Genomic DNA, 12246 nt, shown 5'->3' with positions numbered 1-12246 from the left:
ATTATATTGTGTCAACTACAGATGCATGATTTTTCTCCATATGCATGCGAAAACCACTCAACCATCGAAAGCCTTCCCGGCACTCTTCACACCGATAGCTAAACTCTTCGAACGCCATGGTTTTCTTCGGTCGAAAGAATTCTTTCAGCTGCGGATTAGTCTTCTTCTCCTTGCGCCACTGCTGCTTTTTCTCCTGGTCACTCCCGATAAAATGCTGTTTTTTCATATGCAGCTGCAAGGTTTCCACCCCACCCATCGGCTTACCACAAACCGAACACGGGAATTTGATGGCGGGCTCTTTCGGTTGACTGCGGCGCCATGGGATCTTCGCTGCTTGCTGTCGTAGACATCCTCGCAGATGCCGCTCCAGCCGCTTCGCCGTGCGACACACCTTCCGACAAATCAGACAAGCACGACTGGCATCATGGCTGCGAAAGTGCTCTTGTAGGTCTGGGTAGCTGCTGAATGTGGCCGTGCACTGTGGACAGGGAAACGCATCGTCCACCTTATGATCCGTTACGTGCAGGTCAAATTTTTTGAAACTCGCGATACTCGTGTTACAGTATAAACACATCCGTCCCGGATTTTTATGCGCTCTGTCCACGTGCTGCTTCAGGGCGTAGGCCGTGTCGAAGGTCTTCTGGCACTCGTCACACTGAAAACACTGACGCTGCTGCCGCTGCTGCATCACGTCCGCATGGACCCGCTCCATGTGCACGCGCAATTTGGAACCACCGTGGTTAGTAACCGACGTGCCACACAGCACACACGGCTGCTGGGCATATGTGGCGAACCCGTGGATCCCCACATGGGCGGATAAATCCGTAAGGCTGGCGGCGGTGTACTCGCAGGCGGGACACTGGCGCTGCTCCTCGCCGTCCACGGCATCATCGTGTTGCAGTGTGTGGAGATCCAACAGGGATTTTCGGCTGAAATTCAACCGGCACACCGTGCAGCGGAAATGCAGGAAACCAGTTTCGATAATGTACGCTGCAGCGGCTTGCTGATCGGCTTCGGAAACTGCGACAGAGTTAGGATGGGCCTGTAATTTGCAACAATAAAATTTACTAATTCACGTAATAAATCATTACGCTGTTACTGTGACATCGCGATTTTATTACACAAGATGTTAGATTAAAGGGGCCACCGATTACTCCGGCCGTTTTCGTTTCGGCAACGTTCATTTCGGCCGACGATTACTTCGGCGTAAAAAATATAATGAACCCTAAGGAATTCAAGGAGCTGAAGAAACATAAGAAATCATACGAAAACAAACAAAAAACAGCAAACATAAGAAACCATAAAAAAACATTAGTTGGCCGAATCGAGTGCTGGCCAAAGTAATTCTGTGCGCCCGAGATGGAACGTGGCCGAAATGATCGGGAGCGGACAGCTTATGCTGGTTGTAGAATGGTATTAAGATTTTGTGAATCCCGAAAGTGAATGTTACAATAGGTAAACGATACCGGTACATACACTTGGCATATAACGGTAAATTCTCTTAAAATCAAAGCCCAACTGATTTCGCAATCATCGGTTGTTCTGAGATTCTTAGTACCAAATTACACATATCGCCGATGGACCTCACCCGAACCACGTGCGACCGTAATCCTTTCTGTGTGAGAAACGCTCTCTTGCAATTCGTCTGCTGACACGAAATAAGCTTTCCAACCAGTTCTGGATGGTTTTCCCGGTAGTGTTGCTCAATTTTTTCACACTGACATCCGCAAACTGGACAGTGGGTGGCGACCGTCGGGAGCCCGAGCCGAGGTGTGTCCGGTTTCCGCTTACGCGTCGCTGACTTTCGTGGATTTTTGTTTGTACCACAGACCACGGAGTTGTGAACGCTCTGCAAATTTCATTCATCAAAATGTAGGTAATCCACATAATGTAAAACAATGCGTGATACCTATGCAGAACTAAAATAGTTTTCTGAAAGAGCTCTACTGAAAGGAAACGGGGTCATGTACGCTACCAAATTGGTGCACAAGCTACACAACGTATGACAGAAACTTCCGCTTTCGCGAACTCCACACACTCTGTGCCGTTTTATGTTATTCCTCAATCAAACCATTTTTACATTTTGGCACGAAAGGCCGCCTGTATGCGCAACGCGCGATTTCTGTGATATGCGAATTAAAATACACTTTAAGCAAAACGTTTGAACGCACTATCGTGCACCAAAGGTCAGGTCACCACCCAATATTTGTGAAACTTCCCTGCAAAATTCACATAACTGAAAAGCAGAATCTGAACCAAAACCAACTGTGTGGCGCTTTTGTCACACTTTAAAATGCATTCGAGAAAATTCAAAACTCGCTTTGAAACTGTAGGAAGATTATTATGCTACCGGAAATGTTTTGCTTCCTTTAGAAAACTTTGCATTTTGTAGTCTCAAGAAAATCGGATCATAACCTGACTTTGATAATATGGCGCATGAGAACGCGTTTAAACTTTCTGCCCATTTTAGTTCGCGATACCGCTCAGCAAATCGGATGTTGGGCGCAAAAACGCTTTTCAGGCTAGTAATCATGGAATAAAGATTTCGGCGTTCGAGAAAGTTTCACTAGATGTATACAATACTGGTACCCTGAACCGGGCCATTTCCCGTGAATTCAAAGTAACTTAAGTTCGGAATCTTCGCTTTGCTGCGGCGGAAAATTTTTAGTACCCTTAACACTTGAATAAATTAGTAGTTAACTCACCCCCAACAAGTGGTCCCGTAAGTTTCTCTGTGTTAGAAACACTCCCCGACAATCCGCATGACTACAGGGAATTAGCTTGGCAACCACTTCTGGATGTTGTACGCGGCAATGCTCCTGAATTTCTTTATAGTATCTCTTGCAAACTGGGCAATGTGTGCCTGCCTTCGGGACCCGGGCCCTGGGCTTTGACCTGCCCGGCTTGGGATTATGTTGCGCAGAGGTCTTATGATTATGACGCGTATCCTTGACGGTCTTCGACGGTGAACCGTCTTTCCCTCTCTGTGAAGCACACGGATTCCGTCGTTTTGCCGCCATTCTTAATCTGGACCAGTCATCACATCCTTCATCGGCTCCCTCGGATTCAGATGCAGACGCCGCGCATTCAACATCCCACTCCGAAGAAGAATCCTGGATCATCTCCCCATCGGAAACTGCATTGTTTAATACAAACTGTTCGTCATGATAACTTATCGCGGGGTCGTCTTCTGCTGACGGCAATCCGTTTGCTTTCATCTGCGATGCCGTCGCAGGTGTTAGTGTTTCTCTTGGTTTTGGACTAGTGCTGCGATCCTGCGGTTTGGTTGTAGAATACTGCGGCAGTTTCGATAAGCGCTGACTGCGTCGTAGTGACGGGGCAGCCAGTTCGGTATCAGCGGAAATATCAGGAGAATGGCGCAGAGCAACGCCCTGAACCGACGCAGATAACAATGTTTCGCTAGCCTGGGCGACAATCGCCTCCGCCGGTAAACAATCCGCAGCGTCCTGAGGAAAATCCCGTTTGCTACGTTTCGTTGTTTTCTGACCCTTTTCAGCTTTTCTCTTGCGACCTCGGGGAGATTTCGCAGGATATTCGTCTCCTACACCATATCAAAATCATGATATAGTAGAATGCTATACAAAATTACACAACAAACAACTGACCCGGCGATTTAGAAAATCTCTGCAAATTAAACGGTGAGTTGAGGGTCCCTTCTCCTATTAACTCGGATAAATCTTTCGTTTAAAACCCGCATCTTTACTTAAGCGATGCATACTTGCATGGTTCATAAGTAAAGCTATCGCAAAACTATTAAATTTTCGGCCTAACGTATGATCATCGGCTTACCGGAGCATACTGCGACATCTCCCGCATGGACACTTTTAACATGCCACATCAAGCTGCCGTGTGTGCAATACCCGGTCTGGCACTGACGGCAGCGATACGGCTTCTTGTCCCACGCGACGCGGCATCGGTTCTTGCTCAGGTGCAGATCCAGCGCCGTAAATGATTTCCCGCAGTACGGACACACTTTCGCATGGTCCGACGGCAAAGCGGCGCCTGGATGGTTCTGATCCATATGCCGTACCAGCCACTTCCGGAAAAAGTACCGCCGAGGACAGTGTTCGCAGGGGAAGGGCCAATCCGCCCAGATGACCTCCAACTCCTGGGGGTGTTCGGCTTCAAAGTGTTCTCGCATGCGGCTACCTCTGACACGGCAAACTTCCTCCTTGCACAACGGACACCGCATCCAGTCCTCCTGCTGCAGTGCGTGCTGGATGACATGCTCGGCCAGCTGTTGAAAGTCGCTGGCGGTGAAGTCACAGGCTGGACACTGGCGCTGGCTTGGCGGTTCGGCGGGTGGGGTATGGGTGGCGTTGTGCAGCTCCAGGAGGGAATGTTGCTGAAAGTATTTACGGCAGGATGCGCAGTAGAACAGGAAGAAACCGGTGGTGCGCATGTAATCGATGATGGACGCGGTGATCTCGGCCGAATTCACGCCATTGGACGTCTCCAAAAATGGATCTCTGCTAGGCATTGCCTCAGGCAGAGTATCGGACAACTGTTCAGTGGTCGTTGTCAGTGACGGGGAAGGACACGGGAGCAGCACCTTCAAAGGGCCCGACAGGTTTGGCTGATCGTTCTCTCCAGCTGGCAAGGACTCGCGAGAGGAAGATGGATACGGGGAGCCGACAATGCCGGCTTCCATGTCATCGCACACGTTCACTAATGATTCTATACTGACAATTTCCGCAGGCGGAGCGCTATACGACGATCCAATCGCCGGTGTCGGTGGTGACGAGCCACACGGAGACAATGCAGTTCTAGAATCCGATGGGTCATACTGATCATGATCTCCAACAAGAAAGCTTTCGGCAGGGGAAGACACAAATAAGCCGTCTATATTGGTGTCGTGGCTGAGCATATCGGACTGGCCGACATCTGGCGGTAAGAAACTGCACTGTAGAGAACCCTCTAGTGCCCCATTCATGGCTAACGCAGTACACGGCGATGCGTAATCAACAGGATGATTTTCATGCGCAACTCTTTCCGTGTCAGCGCCATTCACCGGCTCGCACTGCGGTAAAATAGGTGGGTCCCGGTTATCGATGCCGAGCAGCAATGATAACGTGTCGGTCGTCCAGTGGTCAGCGGCGGGCCAATCTAAACCAGGATGCAAAAATTACTGATGTTTAGTAGAACGCAAATTTACTATACCATATATTAAATCAAACAATCAACAAAGAGTGTGAAAAAGGATAGCATTCAATGCGTATAATCGCCAAATAATCATATCAAACAGACACGCGCTGATTTGCGCAGTATGGGTTACATCGAAGCATCAGTTTTCTTAACCCGGCACTGCACAATTCTCCTAAACAACGCACCGTTGTTTACTCCATCTTCGTCGGCTTCCGCTGGTGAGAGCAGTTCCCTCTCACTACTGTCCGTATCTAGTACAAGAACCTGCTTCGGCTTCTACGTTAGCTAGAAACTGGCAAAATTGCGAAGGATAAAACTGGATTACAAAAACACTTCCAAAATATGTTGCTGTTAACAATTTTCAAGGTATGCCTTGAAAGAAAAGGCTTTACGAAAAATATTTATACAGCAATAATATTCTGAACCGCGGACCGACTGGCCGGCCTCCACTTTTTATGTTACTTTATCACTGACTCAGTGAACTTACCCGTGTCAATAGCCCGCTGACAAGCAGGTTTCGCTTTGGCCAGTTTCTTGCGCAAAACTACTCCGCCGTCGTGTTCGTGCTGAGAAGCGTCATGGTCCGTTGCACACTGCAGGACATCCTTTCCCGCATCACTTCCACCGCACTCGCGCACATGTGCTTCCAATCCAGCCGATCCCTCACGAATAGATACGGACCCATGGCAGCGTTCCATATGTCCCGTCATGCGGATATACCGGTCAAAGACACTCGTACACTGCGGACAGGGATACCGGCCGTCGACTCTGTGCTGCGTCGGATGCACCATGTGATTGGTCATCAATACACCGCAATACACACACTTCCATCCCTGATGTTTCCTTAGGATATGAGCAGCCAAACCCTTGACGCTGTTAAAGCCCCGATCACATTGCCGGCACCGGAACGTCCCTGACGACACCGCATTGTCGCCGGTATGTCGCATTTTAACGTGGTTCAGCAGAGATACTTCCGTCATGAACCCGGGCGGGCTTTCTTCGCAGTGATAGGTCAACTCCATCAAGCGACGAGCCCGCCGTCTTAGTTCCTGTTTGGTGACATAATATTTCCTTCTCAGTTTCCGTTTCTTCCGTGCTTCCATCTGGTCTTCCGCCGTTCCCGTAACACACAATTCCAGATGCTTGTACAAACCATTGATGCCCGCCAACACCTTACCGCAGTGCTGACACGGCGTCGGCGCGTTGCGGTCCGGCACGGTCTCGCGACTGTCCCCTCGTTCTGTGTCATGTGCCAAGCTGACATGGCGCACTAACCGTGCGCTGGAAAAGAACATCTCCCGGCAGTCCATCTCCATGCACTGCCATTCCCAATCGGCGCAAATCGCAGCAAACTCTTCGGGGTGCTCCTCATCTACATGCCGACGCATTTTATGATACCCATTTCTATGGCCTAGATAGATTGATTCGCCGCAGATCAAGCAGGGCAGCCAGTTTTCCTTGATAAAAACGTGCTGGTTAATGTGCTGGAGCATGTCCACACCGGTGTAATCACATTCGGGACATTTCTCGGCCGGTTCGTCAGTGTTGCCGGCATCAGTCGGAGGATGACACAATTTATTATGCAGGTCGAGCAAGGGCTTCGTTGGGAAAGGGCTGCGGCACGGGGGGCAGAAGTAGTAGAAATAACCGGTGGTTTTCATGTAAGCGCAGGCGACTGCGATCTCCGCTGGTGATGGCAGGGTAACGGGTTTTTCAGGCACACCGTGTCGTCCACCATACGCGTGCAAACGGAAAACGTTGGGAGATGCTTCCGCGCCATCGGCGTTATTCTGACCGCTCACCGCATCTTGTTTGTTCCGCGCTGCCAATTTCTTCGTTGATTTTAATCGATGATCTACTTCTAAAAAAAGGAAGAACTTGAGGCGCTGAACTGTGCAGGGCGCATGTACTTTCCGCTTAAGGCGTGTTAATTAAGGGTAGCACGAACATTCCGCGAACGGTGAACATGGCGACTACAATTTAGTACACTATTGCTGTCCCGTAAAGTGGTTTAGTCACTGTAGCACAATAACAGTAATCACATCCACGGCTTGGTAGTAATACGACTGCAATTGCATGGCCTTAAAACTGCATAACCTGGGTTCGTTCGAAAGGCCGGAAACGGGAAATTGTTACCTCAGAAAACCTAACCCATCAAGTGTAAACTTTTGCAGTTAATCACGAACGTTTTCAAATCGCCTGCACGATAAAACTGTTAACAGAGTTTGACTGACGTAGTGCGGTAACAGTATTGATCACAATAATCATAATCAAATAAGAATCATAATACTAATCGCAATAACAATAATCACAATTAGAAAATCATAATAATCACAATAACCTGCTGTTGCTGCGAATATCTCACCAGTTCGAGGAATGGACAGGGGCTGCACAAGGGCATCGATTTCATCATCAGCAAGCAACTCTTCTGTACAAAAGAGGGTCGTATCAAGATCTTCCGTGTCCTCAACTAGCGCAGGGATCATGGAACGCGCCGGTACGATCACAGGACGGCAGCCAGTCGCAGAAGGCGTGCCTATAATATAACGTCCAACATGAACGTTCCGCCAATATAAGCTGAGTAACAATAATAATCGCCATAACCTGGAGGGGCTGCACAAATCTTTGCAGTACGAATATAAGGCGACGCTGACGCGCGGGCATTCGTTCCCCTATCAACACGTTCCGCTGTTGCGCACAACCGGGTCGTGTCGCCGAATCCCGAGCCATCCTGCACCGCTGGACTAACAGAATTCCCCGGACTGGTTGCAGACAGACAGCCAGCTGCATCCGGATCCGCTTCTCCGTACGGCAGTCCCGTGTTACGGTGTTCGGTGCTGTGCAATCCCCAGGGATCGCTGTCCACCCAGCCCAACAGTTCTTCTTTGACGGCACGCACCGGTAATGCTATTAATTCGTCCGCCTCCGAGGTGGCAATTAAGGCAGGATCTCCAACACTGGATTCCGTCTGGGGAAGGACCGGATCATCCGGCTCGTGTGTCACATCGGCGTCGAGACGGTCGTCTACAGAAACAAATGTTGCATGTGCGAATTAAGCCGATTCTGACCTCCACTCAGTGCGGCCTAGGCCATCATTACCCGCATTTTCCCGAAAATCCTGGACAGCAAGCAAGTTCTCTTCCTCCAAGGAAGCGGCTGGTGTTCCATCTAAAAACAGGCGGAAAGACGTGGTACATAAAAAATGCGATCCTTGAAGACCATACCGAAGAAAATGCTACCCGAGTTTTCCGGCAAATCCTCACTGTGAGCAGAAAACGCATCAACTGCCTCCGACCCAACCGCTGTCGTTTGCCCTAAAGATAATGCTAAAAATCAGAGGTATGTCAAAAGGATGAACAGGAGTACAAATCTAAAAAAATCAAGCAGGCAGATTAAAAGAGCTTGGAAGTGCGGGATATTGCGGTGAGCGTATTCTGTTCCTTCTCACTCTATTCGGAAAAGGTATTTTTACCGTTCAGCCTTTAAAAGGCGCCTGCATGCGAATAATGGATATGCGATAAATGGTACTACTACTCACTCCGTGCGACACACACGAAAACTTTCGCTTTTGCACAATCTCGAACACGTTTTGCATTATTGTAGCTATTGTATGACAGTACCCAGAGACTGAAATAACTCTGCGTGAAAAGTGATATACGGTTAGGGAATTCTGCCTACTGGAAAGCTCCAAAAAACTAAACGCAATCAACTGAATCAAGTATACAAAAAGTCTCGTTACAACGTCATAAAATAGGCAAAAAGGTGCTTTGGATTTCACGAAAGTGCAGTTTTCGTGCATGTAAACGAATCTGCCTTATGTACCGGCACATCCCTTAATATAAAAACAATAAGGCTTTAGTCGACCAAACAATCACCGGCTCTAAGACTTACCAGAGCCTACTGGGACATCTCCCCCATGGGCTTTAACAACGTGGTGCATGAAACTCCCGTGAGTGCAATACCCGGTCTGGCACTGTTGACAGCGATACGGCTTCATGTCCCACGCGACGCGGCACCGGTTCTTGCTCAAATGCAGATGCAGCGCCGTAAACACTTTCCCACAGTACGGGCACGTCTGCGTGTCTTCCGGTGATAAGGAGGCGCCGGCATGCATCTGGCCCACATGTCGCACCAGCCACTTTCGGAGAAAATACCGCCGGGGACAGTGTTCGCAGGGGAACGGCCAGTCCGCCCAGATGACCTCCAACTCCCGGGGATGCTTGGCTTCCAGGTGAACTCGCATGGCGGCATCGACCATACGACCAACTTCCTGATTGCAAAAGGGACACCGCACCCAGTCGTTGCGGCGCAGTGCGTGCTGGAGGACATGCTTGGCCAGCTGTTGGAAGTCGTCGCCGGTGAAATCACAGACTGGACATTGGCGCTGACTGGGCGGTTCGGCGGGCGAGGTATGGGTGGCGTTGTGGAGCTCCAGGAGGGAAAGATGCTGGAAGGTTTTCCGGCAAGTAGCGCAGTGGAACTGGAAGCAACCCGTGGTGCGCATGTAATCGATGATGGACCCGGTGGACCCCGCGGAATCCATGCCGACAATAGCAGCTGTCGTTGGTCAAGCAGGCGGATCAATGGTCAAGGTGGGACCGGTGGCAGGAAGTGCACTGGTTAGCGATCAGCGGCGCAGATTAGTCATAGCGGAATTCCGATTATCTGGTGCTCGCTCCCTTCCCAATCTACATGTAAATTCAAAAATCTGATTAATATATATCAGCCAATTAAAGCCATGATATGAGAAAAATTATTTCACTGTGTTCGTAGAAAATCTAAAATGCTCTTCTAAATTGTTTCTAAAAGCGCGTCTGACTGGTGAGCACAAACCAACACATGGTTAAAGCGGGAAAAGAGTAAAGAAGTGTACGCAGGACTGATCTAAGCTAAACTGCGCCACGCGCTAAATACCGTGACTGCGCTAAACCACTGTCTCTACTGGAAGGCACGGCCGGACTTCGTTAGAACTTTGGATATTACAATTTCAGTTCACTTGCCACGGTTTTTTTCTTACTAAAACCAAATGCAGGACTCAAAATTAGCGAATTTTTTTATCTAGAACACATTTTTAATTTAATAACGGAAAAGTTCAAAACAAATTCCGACTGTCGACTACAACGACCATGGTTGGTAACAACAGAGCCCAAATTAAAAAGTTATTTTATGCATTTCGAATACGCTGATTCCGAATATGTTGTCGGAAAAATGTTTGGATCGCCAGTGATTCGCCACCTAACAAAAATTCTTTTCTTTTCTAATTGCAGCGCAGTGAGCGCACTATGAAATCAAATTTTTGACCGACCGCGCTCGGTGACGGTCAGAAAATTTTTCTGGCAGTTCGTTTTGCGTATACAATGGTCGCCTTTGCTCTACGAGAGTTACCATGCATTTCCCTACCCGTTTCGTCGTTTTCCCAGGGTCGGTCTTTTTTGCATGGGTTCGTAGTTTTTTCTATAAATTGTCTTTGTGAATGGTTGTTTCGCATAAGAAAAAAAACGAAATTTAAAAAAATACTAAAATATAATTAAACAAAAACCAAAATGAAATAAACAAACAATACATAAATAAACATTTCTACTCCAGTATTTAATAATTATTATCAGATCTGTAGGGGCCTCCATAATAAGCTCATTTCCCATTCTGTTGAAAATAAGCCCAGAAAAAGAAGAGCAGCAAAAGAATACATCAGATACACGGTAACATGTGATTGTGGACTGAATTAAAACTCAATAAAAACGCAGTACTCCATGATTCATTCTTGATTTACTAATGATTGTAGCTAAAATTAACTTAAACACTCGTACGGTCGTACACGTACCCCTTGAAAGCGAAAAATGGCGCACCTGCCGAACTCTCCGAAATCAGTCCCGCTGTTGCAACAACGAAGAACGGGAAACATTGCTTGCGCAGTGCCAGAGCTGAGGTATCACTAATTACGATGAAAAACAGATAAATGAATGGGGAACAGGATACTCCGTAGTCCGTACAAACTTATTCAGGTGCTCGCGGTTGACAACTAACAAGTCTCTATACACGGTTCCTACAGGATTTGCAGTCTTACTGTCACTTACTGCTTACAGGCGAGAATGCTGATTGCACTTTGCAATCCACGATACATAACCGAATGAGAGCACGCTGCTTCATACGATCGTCACGAATTTCACTGGACGTGAAAACTACAGCGTTACACTGGCAAGCGGAAACCGAACACAAACGAAAACAAAAGTCGCAATTCTCAGCTCCTCAGAATCCAAACAAGAAACTAAAAATGGCAAAACACTATTGAGTCTTGACTCTTGACTGTTTGCAAATTCAGTGTAAAGTGGTGCCATGGGGTGGCAGCATGCAACAGTTTGAGTTGAGAATCGGAAACGGAAGTTGAGAAAAGCACGTGCCTCGCGCCCGGTGAAGGTCGATCAAGTAAGTACTGTAAGGCCTTGTCCCGAATTCGAAGCGAATCTTGTTGCGATACAGCAACTCCACCTCGCGAGGTGGCTTCGCGTACCGTATCTGTAGGCGTGGCCACTGCATACAGCCACCTCGTGCGGTTGAGCAACCGTACCAAAGCTAGATTCGCTTCGAATTCGAGACGAGGCCTAAGTGCTGTAAGTGCGCTGTGCGACGAAAATGGAAATTTAATATTTTTACAGTCATGAGAATTTGTCAGTTTGAACCTGGGTTAACCTCGCTGACGACAGAAAACTCATAATTATATTAATTTTGTTAAAAATTTTCCAGACCAATCGGATAAAATTATCTAACTTATTATCTGAAAGTACTGATCTCGAGTTATCGGTGAAAGGAAATAACTTTTTTGGTTTTTTTATGGGTTGCCGGCCCGCACGTACTGTAGAAGTACTTATCGTTAACATTAAAACTAAAAAGCCAAAAAGCCGATACCACCCCTATCCCCTGGCTTATTACGGCAATACTTGAATCCGCCCTAAACAGAAGTGCATTTTAAATTTTTCTTTAGTTTAAAACCACAAAAGACAACTCACAACCGCTTCTGCAGCCCGTAAGCATGAAGAATTTCAGTGCTTATTTGCTAGTAAGCCATAGAAGCATTCGTATCGC

General features: G+C 47.8%; 1 protein-coding gene across 1 annotated transcript; it reads right to left on the bottom strand.

The window, feature by feature from the left end:
* Positions 1-6: 6 nt before the first annotated feature.
* On the bottom strand, positions 7-11450 carry LOC129594622 (uncharacterized; the record flags this gene model as incomplete). The annotated part of the gene is made up of 13 exons (XM_055491372.1): positions 11241-11450; positions 10988-11098; positions 9058-9854; positions 8391-8480; positions 8266-8334; positions 7771-8190; positions 7532-7702; positions 5654-7027; positions 5352-5417; positions 3811-5127; positions 2706-3562; positions 1589-1849; positions 7-1042 (listed from the first exon to the last, which is right to left on the bottom strand). Coding segments are annotated over exons 3-13 (6313 nt in total), but the record flags the coding sequence as incomplete, so codon positions are not given.
* Between the last annotated feature and the right edge of the window lie 796 nt (positions 11451-12246).

This window comes from Paramacrobiotus metropolitanus, unplaced genomic scaffold (assembly GCF_019649055.1).
Source record: "Paramacrobiotus metropolitanus isolate TYO unplaced genomic scaffold, Prichtersi_v1.0 Parri_scaffold0000070, whole genome shotgun sequence".
Lineage (NCBI taxonomy): Eukaryota > Metazoa > Tardigrada > Eutardigrada > Parachela > Macrobiotidae > Paramacrobiotus > Paramacrobiotus metropolitanus.
This window is presented reverse-complemented; position numbering and strand designations above follow the sequence as displayed.